General features: G+C 36.9%; 1 protein-coding gene across 4 annotated transcripts in view; it reads left to right on the top strand.

Moving 5' to 3' along the window:
- Nucleotides 1-3,215: 3,215 nt before the first annotated feature.
- cv-c (RhoGTPase activating protein) overlaps nucleotides 3,216-19,172 on the top strand; it is a 364,242-nt gene continuing 348,285 nt past the window's right edge. For 3 of the 4 annotated variants that reach the window (XM_076535696.1, XM_076535697.1, XM_076535699.1), the window contains exon 1: nucleotides 13,482-13,572. In XM_076535696.1, coding sequence (XP_076391811.1) covers nucleotides 13,497-13,572 — 76 coding nt within the window. In that variant the 5' untranslated portion in view covers nucleotides 13,482-13,496. Of the gene's footprint in view, nucleotides 3,897-13,481; nucleotides 13,573-19,172 lie in introns of those variants that run through there. The other variant, XM_076535698.1, reaches the window with a different exon arrangement.

The following is a 19,172-nucleotide window of genomic DNA, read 5'->3' on the forward strand; positions in this document are numbered from 1 at the left end:
AAGGCACATATGAAAATTTGAGGAATTTAGAAAAATTGAGAGTTCTAGGTTTAGGGAATTGGAGGTTTGGAAACTTGAAAATTTGAGAACTTGCAACTTTTGGGAGTTGAGGGTTCAAAAATGTGGGGATGAATAAAATTTGGAAATCGAGAAACTTATGTAACCTGAGAATTTGGAAATTTAGGGATTTGTGGAGTTGAAAATATGGGAATATGGATATTTAACAAAATTGAGAATTTAGAAATTTGGGAACTTGGTTGAAATTTGAAAATTTGAAAAATGAATAAATTGTAAAAAATTGAAAATCTTGATGGTTAGAAATTTGAAGGTCTAACAATATGCAAATGTAAAAGTATAGAGATGTAAAAGTTTAAAAAATTTAGAAGACCTCCATCTTTGCGTTCTTGAAAGATCACCCTCCTCCACCCATAAATGTTGAACACCTGACCAACAAAATATTCACCAAAAAAATCATCCAAACACGATGTAAATATTTCCAGTCCATTAGCATTTAAACCACGTATAACCCTGCTTGAAAATAAAGAGGTATTACCGTGTTCCAACATAGCAATCAAGTTTAGCACACAAAGGTGGTTAATTCGAGCCGGTGACCAATCGTCACCGTAGACAATTGGCAGCTATTTAGAAAATGTATTCAAAGTTCATTGGCCAGTTAAATCGAAAAACCCGGAGCTATTAGCACCAACACAGGTTAAATCAAAGCTACCCGAGCCCCATGACCTCGTGTTTCGCCTACGAAACATTGTGGAGTGCAAGGCGGGAACCCGTTGGTGTGGTAGACCATGAGGCGACACGGTGCTGTATTCTATTCACTCGAGATAGGAAAAGACGTGTATCCGTGTGCGGACTGTATACAACGTCCGTAGGAAACAGCTGAGACCGTAGAAGACGTGTGTTCCTTCGTATGATACATCTACGACGAAATTAATGCCCCAGGATTCCCGGTTCCAAGGACACGGAGGCTTGTAGGATTGGAGGACGAAACAGTGTATCGCAACGGTGCCACCAACGTATCCTTGCATTCCGCCGATCGGCTGCGATACGATAAATTTTCCGAGACTATGCGAGCCTCCATGTCGGGAAATACTGTTCCCTTTTAAGCTATTTCGCCTTATCTCACGGATGCGAAGGATACGGTTTTAATTGCGGGCCGTCGATTTACTGGACTGCTGCCTGGACCGCGTTGTTCAAATATTTTAACCAGGTGCGGGTTGTGAACTACTATCGCGGTATGCATTTTTCGCGTGATACATGCAATTGTGAAATTAATACTGAATCTTATTACAGGTCTTTGAGGCAGTTTTTAGCACAGTATTATACACTTTGTATATAATCAGACTTTTTATAATCTTTTTATAAACAGACTGTATGTTTAAGTGTATCTATGACTGAAGGTGTTGTCATTTAAAGTAGTCATGTATACATGTGTGTTCATGTTTAAAGAAAGTTCTTATGCAATGTTTAGTAACTTGTTGATACACCCTGTTTACAACGCTTATATATTGTAAATTATGTGCAAATACAGAATTTCCTTCCGTGGTCCATTAACTGTTGGTTTGGAAAGTCTGACATGACTTCAAATAGGAATATCTCTTGAACAACATAATTCATTGTTCCCGACAAGTGTTCTATGGTAAACTTACAGAAATATCAATAGCAAACAGATGACATCTCAATCGATTGTCTTATTTGTTCAAACACGGGGTGCAAATGTCAAGTAAAGATCGGATTGTGTGGAGTCGGAGGTTCGTCAATCTCCGGGCATTCCATTGCTGGAACGTCAAATACTTCAGAGGGTAAGTACCGTGTTCGACTGAAAGCATGCGTATCGATTACCGATACATTATTGATATTTTATTGATATTTAACGTTATATCCACATTATACAGGTACCGTTAAAGGCAGGGATTAAACTACGATAAAATGCATAACTTCACTTATTTCAACTTTTAATTTGATACATAGTTTTGTAGTTTATGTGTGCTAGATCAGGTTAGATTAAAGTAAACTAAGTTAAACTAATATAGTTAAATATCATGGTTTAACGTAGTTTCAGTTAGCTTTCATCATTACAATCTATTAGGTAAAGTTAGATTACCATTATTGAACTTAGGTTAGGGTTCTGTTAAGCTAGATGTAGTCAACTTAAGAATATATTAGGTTACGTTAGATGAAGTTAGGTTAGGTTTAGATTACTATTAATCTCAAATTAGGTTAAGATACGTGAACTTAGGTCATGGTTATATTTGGTCACGTTCACGCTTCCACGTATTTGATAAAGGTTTAGTCAGATTTGTATACGTAAGGTCAGGCCGTGTTTTATCATTCATTACTCTTATTTGAACAGTATAATTTAACTGTCAAGTGCAGCTAAAAATAGTGAAAATTCATTGTAAATTCTACGTCGGTCACTTTTTTACCTCGACGTTATCTCGCCGATATCACTGATATATCAAATTATCGAGAACGTTTGACATTATCGACACTTATCGAGCCGATTATCAACATTAGCAGCTTCAAACAGATCACACATCTGTTTCTCCGCAACGAAAGTGTATTTTCATGAAAACGTTTCTCCGATCACCCACGCCCGGCACGCAGTAAATGTAGCTGTGTATCGTACGCGTTCACGCGGGTGCTTATGCGTGCACAACGGAACAACCATGAGCGATTGCGAGGAGGGACGCCGTATGCACACGTATCGCATTGACGAGTTCCCGCCCGAGTCGGCGGTTGGTCGCTTTGGCAGCTCCTCGTCTCTCCCAGGTAGCGTGAGAGAATCGGAGAGAGAGCAAAACGGATGAAGAAAGGAACGGGCGGATAAGAGCGCAGATAAGGGAGCGTGGGAGAGAGATAGGTCGCGAGAGGAAAAAATGCGAAAGGGAGAGAAACAGGAACCGGCCGAAGAAGCGGCGGAAAGAAACCGTTGTTACAAAACGATCGAAGACATCGGTTAAAAACCGAGAAATACAGTAACACGAGGGAGGAGGAAGGGGTTGACGAAGGGGCTAAGAAAAGCACTGGGGGAAAAAAGAGAAACGAGCGGGAAGAGTAAAAAGCAGGAAAGAGGAGGAACGGTAGAAAAGGGACGGAGAAAACGCGTGGAGAAGGAAGAACATAGGGGGACGATTAAAGGACAGAGAGAGAAAGAGAGAAGGGTAGAGCGGTCGTATGGTCGGCTTGCCGCCTGCCGCGTAGTAGTAGCGTGCCGAGCGAGCAGTAAGCAGTGCTGAACGTCGTCGTCGTTTCTCAGTGTCGCCGCGGCGCTCGTGCCAGACGGTTGGTTCTCTCAAAGTAGTTTATCGTGCAGCGTGTAGCGTCGTTTCGAACGTGTTCGTTCCGTGCAAACGCTTCGGACTAAATTGGATTAAACAGACGCGCTGGATCCTCCGACTTCTGGGGCCTCGCGATCGATGCTAGGCCGAGCGGAATCTTTCGCGCGAGATTCTGTTCAGCGAGGATAACAGCGACGTGATTTAAAACGTTTCACGTGTAAACGTTGTTACCAGTGTACTTGTAAAATCGGTACGCGAGTGCGCGAATTAACGTCGAGCCATTTGCGCGAGTTTGAAAAGTGTAACGCCACGTGCAACACCGGCGCCATCTCAGGTTCAATTTCGAATTTCGCGCGACGCGGTGTACCGCGACAGTTCGTGAATCAACGTGACGCGGCTTTTTTCTTCGGTGAAAAATCGTGGTTATTTGGTGGTTCTGTTCGTGGCCGTGGAACACACGGTGGGTGGCAACTTGTGGCGTGTTTCGAGCCGCGTTTGTACAAGTGGAGCTAACCTTGCTGACTGAACACGTGGATGCATGCCGCACTCTCGTCGGTGCCGCGCTTCTGACTGGCAGAGCTGTCTGCACGAAAATTCCAGGTAAACTTCACTTCTTCAAACTCGTGCATTTTCATTTGTTTCAAATTCGACATTTTTCATGAACGGTAATGTTTATTTGAGCTTCTCGTGACAAGTGACACTTTGACCGAGCATGCGCGTAATTCGTCTTCAAATTTAAAAGCCCGCGCACGTGAGCGCTTATCGACGTTCAAAGCACACCATGGTTCTGTACCTAATCAGAGTTATCTCGAAACTTAATCATTGATCACAGATCATGTTCTGTCTCACCATTCATCATCAGTGACCGGGTTTTAAAATAACCTTGATTAGGCTTTAAAAGATAAGTGCAGCTCAGGAAGAGACCATAACAAAAAGACAGGAAAGAAAATGTATCACAAATATTTAATAATTTACCTGAAAGGCAAATCAAAATATTTATGTAAACTTAACTCAGTTACTGACATCTTGTTTTCTATCATGTAGCCAATGTTTAAAAAGAATACACGAAACCAGTTCGTGCACTCAAATTGTGACTGGTTCACTGTTCAATCATAAATAATAAATTAGCTTCAATTTTTCATCTGCATTGTTTGAACAGTTACAAACAATTGACCAGTTACAACAATTGAAGTAATAAATGAACGTCATTTGTTTTGACGTTGATCAGGAGAAATTGAAAGGTGGATAATATTTGTTTATCGTGAGACGCCTTTTATCAAGCTGTTCGAGAGGCTCACGCGTTTTACGTGTGTGCTCGTCGAGCTGTCAAACGTGGTTCTGTTGAGTGTCGAAAGTGACGTTGATAATCTTATTGACCTAACCCAGACCTAACCCAGATTACCAAACGATTTATACGAAGGTTTCGAATAGTTTTTCCTCGATCGCCTTGAAATTATTGCAATTTCAATGTTACGTGATACGTTGCTAGGAATTGTTATCTAGAAATCTAGATAACGATCGCTACACTGTTATCATTTATTCTACTATTATTTGACATTGTCATTACGCGAAAATGACGATAAAATCGGTGTAATAAATTGGTGTGATATGACATGTCTATTAACTACAAAGTTTAAACAGTATCAATGGCTTTTGCTTCTGTGAAAAAAAATGAAAATCATCGGAATATCAATGATTAACGCATCGACCGAACCGATGACTTTCTAAATAATCGTTCTCTTTAATCGGGGTATGAATCATTCAAAATTTCCGTACCGATTGCAACCTTGGATTCTTCGTTGGAACTGATTAGTGAACTATTGACTCTGATTTACTATCTCATCGATAATCAGAAAGCAAATTCAAAATGCACCTTCTACTGTATAATATTTTTCCACGTTCAGAGAAGTGGCATATGTTTTGGATTTACTTGAATCGTGTAATTATCTATATACCTAATGACACGGACTTGTTTTTCAACAAGAGATTTATTTAAACCTTGCTTAATGACTATTAATTAAGTCACATGTTGATACGTAGAACTCGTTCATTAAAAGTCACAATCATGATTGTTTTTATCTTAATAACATTCTACATTCGTATGTGTAAGTTACAGACAATTTTCCTCATTTTTCTTCTTAAAAATTAGATGCATTTAATAACACAATCATTTGAATTTTGAGGGAACTTATTTTTCAAAAATTTGGTCAAACTTCTACAAAGGTGGATATTTAAAAAAACATACAGATTAAGGCAAGATGCAAACAGTCAAGTAAATATTAATATAAAATAAAAATGCAAAATAGTATTTTATGTATGAAGTTTCTTGTTTACCGCACCAAAACAAAATAATTCGAAGAGGGCAGAATTGAAAAGGCTCAGGTAACCCGCATAGCTAAGTCGCTTCTAAACAAGTTGAAGGTAGCCGTAGCTGCGATCACCAACGACAAACGGTAGTAGTGGTCCGTAATCGTTCGATTTATCGAACTGGTGATCAGTATCTACCGACGACTCGCTCGGCGAGTATGCATGATTCTCGAAGGCGAAATCCTGATTACGATTCTGCTCAATGTTGCAATGACATCATCGAGGATCATCATCCTCCTGGCATTCCCAGCCGATTAAATCTGCACGCGTTAATTTTGATCCTCCATTTCGCGCGTAAACAATCCTCCTTCTGTTCGAACGTGCTCCGACACGTTAATTCGCGTTTGATCGTACCAATTATCACTGGGAACTTATTCCACTTGCGCAGCTGTTCGAGGATTATTCCAAGAATTTACTTTTATTCAGGAATTTTAATGCAATTTTATCTTTCAAAATTTTTGTTCAGAGTATCTGAAATGAAGTTTTTGAATGATGTAATTGTTTTAAATTTATTGGTTTACAAAATTGACGTTTGGAGTACAGATTGTTCAGTGTCTTTAGAAACTTGAAGTTGTAATTGTTTGAAATTTATTGTTTTAAAATAATATGACACTTAGACTGAACATTGTTCCATGTCTTTAGAAACGTGAAGTTGTACTTGTTTTTAAAAAATATGACATTTAGACTAAAGATTATTCAGTGTCCTTAGAATCGTAAAGCTGTAATTTTTTAAATTTATTGTTTTAAAAAAACATGACATTTAGACTAAAGATTGTTCAGTGTCTTTAGAAACGTGAAATTGACATAACCTAATATCAAAATTCAATTTACTTTTCGTTGTTTAATATAAAATATTTTGTAGCATACACTTGCATGTGCACGTCATAAGATTCCCCTAATCGTTCATAAAAATTGTAAAATAATTTTCTAAATCATTTCCGTGAAATACTTCTCTTCCTCGATAAAATATAATTCATAAAATGGCAGTACCGCCATTACTGAAGACTGTTAGCTGTTTTGCAGCAAATAACTTAGCAAATACTTCTATCTAAACCAACAAAAAAACGCAAATAATTCCACAGCTTAACTATTAAAAATCGAAACTATTGGTATCACTTTCCGTGTCATTTATCGCTATTTATCGCGATCGATTAAGCTCTCGATACAAAACTAGATTAAGCTCTCCACATCGATTCCGGTATCACAACTGTAACATTGTTTCAATGTCCCTAACAGTATATTCCTCGCATGATCTCAGTAAGAATTACCATAATATTTGAACGACTACAACACTGAAATGTCCACAGTCCGCGACAATAGAATCTTTCGAGGCGGGAGAGCAAGTTATTTTCTGCGAGTCGAATCACACGCGATGCCGATGAGCAAATTCTGCGAACGTGCTTTGCTTTTAATCGACGCTAGACCGCGTCGTTGGTTGTTTCGTCATGGCACACTCTGCAGAATCTATTGTTGTGGTGCAGAAGAAGGGACTGCCTTGAAATTGAAATTGCGAAACTATACCTAGTTGAAGCTTTTCGCGATTCGAGGCCCATGGGACGTTTCTTGGAATACCGGGGTAACACGGTCAGAATTTCTTGGTCAAAGGGACGAATGGCAATGTTGTTTTCTACGAAACCTTCGGCTTGTTCTTTTTTGAACGAATAATCTTGCATGCTTTGGGATATTATAGTTACTGTCAGGTGAATTTCTACGAATTATGGGACAATTCTGCTTTGTGGACACAAATCAGAATGTGGACACCTTTGGATACAAATGTGCAAGTCTATGCAAAGTTTGTTCTTTATAGGAAATTTTAGAGCCTTTTTTATTTAGATGGATTGTTTAGACTTTATATAAGAAGTTATTGAAATACAATATGAAATCAAGTGTTGTAGATATTATTTCTGAAAATTAAGTTATTCCAAAAGATTTTAAGTTAGTTCAGAAGATTTTCTTCTCTGTTAGATGCTTCAAAATTATGTCTCAAAACTTTGTTATGTAGAAAGAATAAGAAATTAATTTCTTAAAACACAATATATTTTTGAAAATATATTTTCCTAAACAATATCTAATAATCGAAATCCATAGTAACTACATTCAACATAATTTAGAGTTTGAAAGTGAAGTAGAGAATTGAACAACTATAACCGAGAAAAAAACGTGACAAGGAAGTACAGATACATTTGATCACAACCTAATCGTAGAAACCTTCTGAAGACGTTTCGCAAGATAGACTCGAGGCGATTATAAATAAGAGCGCACAGACGAAGGATTTATCTTTGTTATATAGTCAGTCATTTAGTACTCTCAGACACGACATAATATAATCGAGTAGATAAAGTGAACTACAAACTATAAGTAAACGAGAAATATTATAAAATTATCGAAACTTGGGTAACTAGTTTAGTTACATAGAATTGCAATTTAGCTAATTGTTAGCAAATTGTTGTCCCTGTACATTTATAATATTTAAATTCCTACGCTTTTTTGCTACATTTGCAAATTTGTAGGATTTCAAAGCGACTGATTTCTGAATTGAAGTTTGTAAATGTTTTTTTTGTAATTTTCAAGTTTTCATGTTCTGACATTTTTAAAACTTCTGACATTACAAGTTACGATATTAAATATTTTAAATTTTTGGATTTGTAAATTTACAAGTATTAAATGTCGCAATTGTCAAGCTCTCAAATTTACAAATTCCAAATCCTTTAATTATAGTACTGTAGAATTTTCAAATTCCTAAAACCCAAAATTCTCATCTTCATAAAGTAACACATTTCCAAATTCTCACATCCCCAAATTACCATATCACTAAATTAGCTCATTCTCAAATTTTTATATTCCAAACTTCTGACATTCTCAAATTCTTATATTCCAAAATTTTTGCATCCCCAATTTCTCACATCCCCAAATTCCCACATCCTCAAATTCCTACCTTCCCAAATTCTCACATCTCCAAATTCCTACATTCTCAAATTCTCACACCCCCAAATTCCCACATCCCCAAATTCTCACATCCCCAAATTCCCATATTCCCAAATTCTCACATTCCCAAATTCTCACATCCCCAAATTCCCATATTCCCAAATTCTCACATTCCCAAATTCTCACATCCCTAAATTCCCATATTCCCAAATTCTCACATCCCCAATTCCCACATCCCCAAATCACCATATTCCCAAATCCTCACCCCTTCAAATCCCCACAATATTCAAATACCTAAATTCCCAAACTCCTGCACTTCTAAATCTCCAAATCAAACCCAAACATTTTCAACTTCCCATCTCCTAAATTTCCCAACCATCCAAGTCCCAAATTTTCCAATCCTCCAATCCAAAGAAGCACCCAACCACTAACATTCCCTACATCCATTTTGTTATGGAAGCTTACGGTGCACGGCGCTGTAAGAACATAGCGGTCTCCGCGAGCGATCGAATTCTTATGGTGAACACGTGCGGGCTACCGCGGATGGGATCACGAAAGTGTTTCTTCGGCCATAAATCGTTCTTACGTGATGTTTCCGGCGCGATCGACAGTCCGCCGACTTGTGAATGGCGGTCGGACATTTATCACCTCCGAATAAACATAATGCGCGTGTGTTTTCGAGACGGTCGAGTCACACAGATACTCGTGTTTGTCGTGCGACTCAAACTCCGACTCGTTCTTGATAGAATCCGCTGTCAACGTTGATAAGATTGCGACTCCGATTTTTCTGCCCTTTTTTTCCCTCTACGGAAACGGTCATCGATCGTCGATAGTAAAGCAAACAATACCTTGTCCCATAGATAAATCGTATTCTAATTTCTTGCGGTTTGTCGAACGTTTTAGCGAGTATCGTTCAAATATTCACAGATTATTATGGGACAATTTGCCAGTTCCAGAAAGTGTGCTTAGAACCTTCGAGGAGGAAGTACTGGTCGTTAAAAATTAGTCGATTTTCCGTCATTTGTTTAAGCGTTCGAGCAGCTCTTTCTCATATGGACCACGTGGTCAACATATGTTGCTTGTCCTCCGAAGGATTACGCCTCTTCGGTGTTTCTTCTTCAGACTACAGTCCCTACCGGAAGCAATGATCGTGTTTACAGAACCTTTCCAGTTACGTTCGAGCTCCGTGGTGTTTTACATCATTGTCACGAGTTAACGCTTTCGTTCTCTCTTTGTCGGGGGTGAAACCTTTCGATCGAGCTTCTTTATGTTTATATTGTTCAGGCATCTTATTATATCAGGCATATCGATTATTATATTCTAGTATTATGAGATAGATGCATGGTGTGAAGTCAAGACTAGTTTAGTTTATTTTGTCATTATCGTTCGGTCATCGATTTCAATAAATTATCCAATAAATTATTAATATCTATTTATTGTCTACAGTAGTAAATTAAATTTACCAGATAATGTTTCCTGTGAATTTTGATTGGCTAACAGGAATCTGTCCATAAATTCTTGATTACATTTGGTGCAATCTTGTTCAACTTTCTTCGGTTCATTGATTATGAGATTTACACGGTTTTACTTTACGATTCCACTTGTTATATTCCCGTACGTTCTGCATCGTGTATTTCCGCGAACGCTGCTCATTTCCTTCGTCTTTATGTATGACCCAGTTCAAAAACAAAACAGCAAAAGCTGGCGACTTAAGAAACCGATTCTTCCTGGTAGTTCGTTAATTTCGTTCACGTAACGCGTGAGTCAAAGTAAGCGAAGGAAATGCAAGTGCAGACATTTTAAATCCTTTTGAAAATATAGATGTCATAAAATGATTTCAGAACGAGTCGTAAAATTGAAATATAACTTCGCATAATTTTCAGTGGACGCTCAATAAACTCTGCATTTTGTTAAGTCGTGAAGTTTTATTTCGACTCAGTTATGAAGTCAGGGTTAAATTTCCAGTTTGAAGGTTATAAATGATTTTAACTGCAAAAATTTTCATTTTTAATCAGATTTAATTGTGTCAGAAGTTGAAACTCTTGATTGGGTGCGATTGGACCAATTTTTAGTCAAGTTTTTTAAACAAGTTTTAATCGATGATTAAATTTGATTAAATCAAAAATAAATTTCGATCGATGAAGAAGTACTTCATCAGAAGTTTCAATGAATGCAAGTTTATTGTTAATGAAATACCTGAATCAAAATCAACCTTCAACCACCTTCAAGTTTGAATTATAAATTAACTTTAGATAACCAGAAGAATTAATACTTTGGATTAATATTTCTTAATTAATGTCATCATAATTTAATTAACGTCACAATTAAAAATTCCAAAACCGCTAATAAAATAAAAATTCCAAAACCGTTAATAAAATAAAAATTTCAAAACCGCCAATAAAATAAAAATTCCAAAACCGCCAATGAAACAAAAATTCCAAAATCGCTAATAAAACAAAAATTCCAAAATTACTAATAAAATAAAAATTCCAAAACTACTAATAAAATAAACATTCCAAAACTACTAATAAGAAAAAAATTTCAGAACTGCTAATAAAACAAAAATGCCAAAATCGCTAATAAAATAAAAATTCCAAAACTGCTAATAAAATAAAAATTTCAAAACTATTAATAAAATAAAAATTCCAAAACTACTAATAAAATAAAAATTCCAAAACTACTAATAAAATAAAAATTCCAAAACTGCTAATAAAACAAAAATTCCAAAACCACTAATAAAATAAAAATTCCAAAACCGTTAATAAAATAAAAATTCCAAAACCGCTAATGAAACAAAAATTCCAAAACTACTCCTAAACTAAACATCGCAAAATCTAATCCCTAATGTTTCTCAAACAGAAATTAATTAAAAAAAAATGAAACGAATTTACTCGAAAGTGTTCTGGTCGCTCATTTCCGTGATTTATGCCGGGCAGATTACGAGCGGCGACAACGGTAGTCGCCAGCTATTATCCCAATCGTAAGTTATACCGCGAATTCGATCTAAAACCGAACCAATTACATGCGCACGGTGTGTCGATGACAATCGACTATTTATCCCCGGTCGGATGGAAATAATGTACGGTACGAATTGATAAGGCGAACGCCTTTTGCAACGAGCATTGTTCGGCTTCACCGTTCGTTGGATACTCGTTCGGCGACTTCTGTGCGGGACTTACCTACCTTTCTCGGTTCAAAGGAAACAGACGGATCAGGAAACAGAAGCTGCATTTTCTGATTTAGAATTGTAGGAACATCATGCTCGGCACTAATGAAATGGCGCACGGAAACTGTACTGATGTCAACCCACGAGTTGGCGCGTGAAGACGCGTTTGAAACAGCTGTGAAATAGAAAAATAGACTCGTGGAGTTGCACGTATTTTTGGTATTGATATAGTATTTGAAGGTGGTCTCGAACTGTCAGGTAATTAGGTCAAAAATAATTACAGTCTGCAAAAGGTTTAAGGAATGAGTGAGACAAAGCGAATTGCATGATGCAGTTATTATTATCATTGTTAGTTTTATTTGATGAAATGTAGCTAAGGTGTTCATGGCAGAGATAGAGCTTCTTTTACTTTCATTTGATTGGTTCTTTTTACAAAAGAGGGCGCTTAAGAGCCTCCTCTTATTTTGTCCTAGAGTTTCTTTTACTCTGCGTCCATCACGCGCCACCTCATGGGTTGACAACTGTACAGTGTACACATTTCGCTGATTCACAATCGCGACGAACATGATTTATGATCAACTAATTGCAACAGGAAGTCTTTCGCATACTGGTGTCTCCATGATGTTCTAGAAACAGAAATTATTCGACGTCCATTTAATCGCTAGTAATTCGCAGAAAATAATTGACAGGAATTCTGTTGCAAGTTATCATAACTTCCTGAAACATTTGCAACTTTTTATTACGTTCTTTATGTAACGCCGCTATTTTTACGATACATTGCGACTGCATATCAATATCTTTACGATGACTCAGAGTAATACATGATTTTCAAAGCTTGCCGAAAATAGAGACACGTTTTTAACAAAGTAGCACGGTGTTTTATATTCAGTTTTATATTCTTCTATTTTAAACTTGTTAAAAAATATTTGATGTATTTGACAGACTTCAAAAAACAATACATTTATGTTTCCTATGGAATGAAAACAGTAATTATGCTTTTTTTGAACACTATGTATAAATGAAGTTAAGAATAATAAATATCTCGTTTCTTCTATTTTAAATTTGTTAAAAAATATTTGATATTTTTTATAGACTTCTAAAATCAGTACATTCATGTTTTCTAATCCATAAAAACAGTAATAATGCTTTTTTTAAACACTCTATATAAATGAAGTTACAAATAATAAATTTCTTGTTTATTCTGTTTGAAACTCGTTAAAAAATATTTGACATTTTTGACAGACTTCTGAAAGCAGTAGATTCGTGTCTGCTAATCAACAAAACCACTATCCAAAGAAATTATGCTTTTAAACACGATATATAAACGAAATTAAAAATAATAAACATTTTATTTCAAATAGAATTTCATTTTGAATACGAATGCATTTTCAGCTGCATACGAACAAAACTAGCAGCGAAGAGAGGAAACGAATTTGACAGTTAAAAATCGATGACCAAACACGAAGCGTAGTTCCGGTTAATCTCTCGGTTCCTCTGATAGCAAGACGTTATCAGTACCTCTTGAGACGTAGTCGGGTCGAAGGAATAAAGTCCGGATCGCGCGTAAATATTTCATATATCACGTTGCGAGACGTACACAAACGGAGGCAACAAGCCGGAAAGAGAGGAAGCAGACGTCGAATAGGCTAGAAGACGTTTCAAGACGCTTCTGGCTGCATGGCGAAAAGTTTTACGCGATTTTACGTTGCATCATAAATACCGGGTGTAAATCATGGTTGAGGATGCGGTCGATTCTGCAGGTAAAGGTTCGCAGAATCGACGGGGAAAACGTGCGAGGGAAACGAAGACGATTTAACGGTGAGCTGGCTACGCGAAATATCCTCCTAATCGAATACCAGGACTTCCGTCTTGATTCTGAAGTTTTTTAGAGATGTATTTGTGGATGAAGATTTTAGGACTTTACAATATTTTGATTTATTTATGTATGGCATGGATTTTTTTGAAAATACTTGGGCGGGTGAGAGTTTGGGAGAATTGGGGAAATTTAGAGTTTCGGGACGTGGGAATTTGGGGAGTTGAAGATTTGGAGATTTAGGTAGTTGGGGACCTGGAAATTAGGAGATGTCAGAATTTGGAGATATGAGGATTTGGAGATGTGAGGATATGGGGATGTGAGAACTTGGAGATGTGAAAATTGGGAGACCTGAGAATTTGGGGAGTTTGAGATTTGGAGATTTAGGAATTTGTGGATTTGAGAATTTGGATATCTAGGAATTGGGGGATCTGAGAATTTAAGGATGTGAGAATATGGAAATGTGAGGATTTGAGGATGTGAGAAGTTAGAGATGTAGAGATGTGGATATGTGGAGATACGGATATGTGGAGATGTGGATATGTGGATATGTGGATATGTGGATATGTGGATATGTGGAGATACGGATATGTGGAGATGTGAATATATGGAAATGTGAAAATGTGGAGATGGAGATGTGAATATGTGAGAACGTAGTGATCTAAGAATTTGGGACCTTGAAAATGTTTACCTCTAAAATTTCAGAATTCAAGGATCTAAGAATTTATATGAAGATTCAAAGATTAACAAATGCGATACCTTGTAACCTCTTAATCCCCCAATAATCCTCTTCAATTATTAACCATAGTCCTCTGCAGCTCTCCCACTCTTGAAGAATATCACAATAAATTTCCTTCCACCTTTCCCATCTCTTAAAAACACGTCTCCCACAAAAAGTGACGTTGAAATTCCGGTTTCCAGCATCCCAAATGCAACTTTGAAATTCCTGACAATAATATGTCACCATCTCCTACCTATACTGACCGATGAGTCGAATACTTTGGAATTCATTTAAAATCGAGGGAAGATTTGATGGAGATCGCGGCCGACCGTTTCCTTGTTCGACTTAACATAAAAATGATTGATTACATCGGCGTTCGTATAGGATATCGAATCGGCATTTCATATGCAACGGTGGTACCGCGTTCCAGCAAGCGTGCAGCTTGCAAAAATCAAACGTCCGGTAATTTTTATGGAACAACATTGACGATGACTGACGCGGGGAACGGTTAAGCGCATTCTCAACCGTCTATCTTTCAATGGTTTATCGTGCGGCCGCAGACATCTGTATATCTAGCAGTACGATGTATGAAATATTTATGTGCAACCCGGCCTTTATTCGCTTGACATCAATGCGCTTCCCCGTTGGTAGCGATGCATCTATATTATCCGATCGAAAATTCATACACGCGTCTAATAATGCTTTGTGCCACTTTTTCGAGATTGGTGAAAATCGTCGTTTTAGCAACTTTTGTTTTATTGGTGAATTTGCATGAGGTGCACATATGTAATTACTACGTACTTGGGAATGAAGGAAATTAAGGATGTAGGAATTTGAGGACATGAGTATGTGCAGATGTGATAATTTGGGGATGTGACAATTTGGGGATGCAACAATTTGGGAATGTGACAATTTGGGGATGTGATAATTTAGCAATGCGACAATTTGGGGATATGACAATTTGGGAATGTAACAATTTGGGGATGTGACAATTTTGGGTTGTGGGATTTTGGGAATGTGGGAATTTGGGGGTGTCAGAATTTGGGATGTGAAAATTTGGGGATGTGACGATTTAGGAATGTGACAATTTGGGAATGTGACAATTTGGGGATGTGACAATTTAGCAATGCGACAATTTGGGGATATGACAATTTGGGAATGTAACAATTTGGGGATGTGACAATTTTGGGTTGTGGGATTTTGGGAATGTGGGAATTTGGGGGTGTCAGAATTTGGGATGTGAAAATTTGGGGATGTGACGATTTAGGAATGTGACAATTTGGGGATGTGGGAAGTTTGGGATATGAGAATTTGGAGATGGCAGAATTTACAAATCTGGGAATTTGGGGATGTGGGAATTGGGGATATAGGAACTTGGGGATGTGAACATTTGGGATATGAACTCCAGAAATTATAGTATCAGAGGCCCTCAGAACTTGGAAGCCTAATAGTTTGGAATTTGTGAAAGACTTGTAAATTCAAAAATTTAAACCCTTGAGAATCCCCAGCTTAAGAATCTAAAAATTCACAACAATTCACTTTAAATTCAATTCCAAATTTTCTAAAAATAGCCTTTGCCTTCATACCTCGCAAATATTCTAATTACCCAGCATCCTCGAACAAAAGCCCGTCGCACGCGAAAGTATGCATCCCCATTCTCCTCTAAAAATCTATTCGCACCGTATCTTATTTACAAAGTATTCTAAAGAACGCTAGAATAGGTTCTAAACGAATACTGATCTTTGTTGTGTAACAATATTTAAGGAACGTGTGACGACTTGAAATCGATGATATCCTGCATTCGATGCAGTGCTCGTTCGTCGTTCCACCGCTTTTGCATTTCAATGTTTATAACGCACGCGTTAGCCTCGTGCTCGCACCGAGCCGTTTGCTTTCAATACTTTTTCTCTTTTTTCGCCTATGTAACAAGCGGCTTGCGGTACGGGGTTTAAATATGTTGTAAATTCTTCGCTCGACTGATAGGTTTATCGACAAAGAAGAAGGCACGCGGTGCATCTGAATGTACATACACGTCAGTTGGACGAAGTAATTTATTATTTGAGAAGCATTCGCTGTTAATAAAGCCCGGCACTATGTAGGAAGCTAGGACTATTCGGAACGCACAAGAAACAATGACTAAAACGATGCAAAATTAACGAGCATCGTCGAGCAACAAGAGTTTTGTATCGGCTTGTCGTTGTCACTATTCTTCTCCTCTTTTTATATTTTCTTTCTTTTTTTCCGAGATGAAAGATACTAATAGTTCCGCCGATATGATGTTTCTTATTAAGAAACGGTAATAACTCAGGCTTATCGTAGGCATCGAGAGATATCATTTTGCGATCCAACGACAGAGGAAAGTTTTCAAATGTGTCTTACGAATCACGGTACAGTTACATGGGAACATTAGTCATTAAAATGTAAAAGACTTTGAAAGCACGGGTTATACGCAGTAATTACACAGGGAATTTTATTGATTCGATGATAACAGCACAACACGTGTTACTGTTCCTTTTACTGCTTCTATTGAGAAGAGAAATTGTAACAGACGGGTACTGTGCAAAATTATTTGCAAGTTTCATTACAACGATCGTTTGATGTACCCGTGCAAAAATTTCGAATTACTCGAATGTTAAATTTATTGCAGAATTTTATGGAGAGGTGTTTCAAAATTGAACGAAAGTTTCATCAAATGGAACTTGTAGCGTATTCATATGTTATACATGTGTATAAATTAATATCAATTGTTTCAATGACACACTGGTACCAGTTGTTTGGGGTAGCAATTATTAGGTTAGGTTAGCAGTGGACTTCCCCTAATATATATACAGTGTTCATTTAAATTACCTCAGCAAAATAAAAGTACCTCTGCAATTTTTACATCCCAAATTTCACTGAAATAGATAGCCCAAAATTGTAAATATGTATTAGTAAGGTACAACAGAAATTATGAGTATATTGATCGACGAGATAATAGGGCATAGATAATAGGACAAAATGAGATAACTATCTGTCGATTCGTCGTGAATCATAATCGTTTTTCGATCGGAACATGGGTCGCCAGATACTTTTCGCGGGTCGATTTCGACATCGGAAACATTCGACCGCGGGAGACGCGGAAAGGGTACTTCATCATCGTTCGCGAAACGCGCGGCGGTAACACGCGCCTTTAAAATTATGCCCGACGTGTCTACTACTTTCACGTGGAATTACATAGCCGAACGAGTTTCGTTCGACGAGCTCGTATGTAGCTCGCGTGGCTCTTGCAAAATCGAGACAACGATTCGTGGGACACGTAAATGTCGCTCCCTTTAGGGCACGCTTGCTTATGATTGCCGACGCACTCTTACTTTCGCTAGGCTTTGCGATTAAGTCCGTTCAATTGCCTGGAATTATTTCTGAGTTAATCGAAATGATGCACGGTAGAGCATATCTGTGTGATAGTATATGTGATCAGAACATTATGTCCTTTACTCGGAATCCTAAGTCTACGGTTTAGACTGTTATTTCTAATTCTTCCTTATTTAATGACAGAATACACGTTTATAACATAACATCGTTAGATGTAATATGTAAGTAGGGTGTAATTTTAGGTTACGTTGCGTGTTTGACATTTTAACACGAAGTTGAGATCAAAAGATTTGACGTAACCTCAACTTATGAAGTATAAATTAAATGAGACTGTATAACTCTTCCTTATTTCTGATCTTGCGCATGATTTTTATTCATCACATATATAATTAAACATTGGTTAGCTACTTTGATGTTAAATAACAAGAAGAAGATTTTACATAACCTCAAGTTATGAAAAGTATAAATTAAATGAGACCGTATAACCCTTTTTTATTTCTGATCTTGTGTATGATTTTTATTCATGTCATATAAAATTAAATATGGCTTAGCTACTTTGAAGTTAAATAACAAGAAGAAGACTTTACATAACCTCAAATTATGAAAAATATAAATTAAATGAGACTGTATAACCCTTTTTTATTTCTGATCTTGTGTATGATTTTTATTCATGTCATATAAAATTAAATATGGCTTAGCTACTTTGAAGTTAAATAACAAGAAGAAGACTTTACATAACCTCAAGTTATGAAAAATATAAATTAAATGAGACTGTATAACTCTTTTTTATTTCTGATCTTGTGTATGATTTTTATTCATGTCATATAAAATTAAATATGGCTTAGCTACTTTGAAGTTAAATAACAAGAAGAAGACTTTACATAACCTCAAGTTATGAAGAGTATAAATTAAATGAGACTGTATGACCCTTTCTTAATTTTGGTCTTGTACATGATTTTTATTTATGACACACAAGTTGAAATATAGCTCAGCTATTTTGATGTTAAATAACAAACCTTTGCTATAATAAGCAAAGATAATAAGCAAAGATATAAGATAGATAATGAAGAGAATATGCTTTCTATCACACAGCAAATTAAATTTTTGACCATTTCTCCTGATGAAAGAATAAATAAAAGACGTGAAAGCCTCAAGAACAAACAACGTTATGTGGTCCCACTGACTACAAAAAAGAAAAAGAAAATTTCCAAATTAATTGACATCAATAAGCATGATTCAAAAGCAAGTAGCAGAGAGCAAATGTCTCTTTATGGAAGCATTGCGTGCTGAGTCGATGTCGGCAGCAATTTTGAAGGAAATTGAAAGCAATTACGAGCAATTAAGATCAAGGGGCCATTGTCATCGCGATTGAACGAAAGTTTTCCACGGCAGTCGTGCGTGAAATTAAGCAAAAGAAGACAATGAGAGATCGAGTGGACAATTACAAAATCGTTATTTTGTAGCTACCGGAAATTCTAGAAAGGTGTGGGCAGTCTTCCTCTGATAAAATAGACAATATTTGTGCTTTCATAC

Source organism: Megachile rotundata, chromosome 9 (assembly GCF_050947335.1).
Source record: "Megachile rotundata isolate GNS110a chromosome 9, iyMegRotu1, whole genome shotgun sequence".
Taxonomy (NCBI): domain Eukaryota; kingdom Metazoa; phylum Arthropoda; class Insecta; order Hymenoptera; family Megachilidae; genus Megachile; species Megachile rotundata.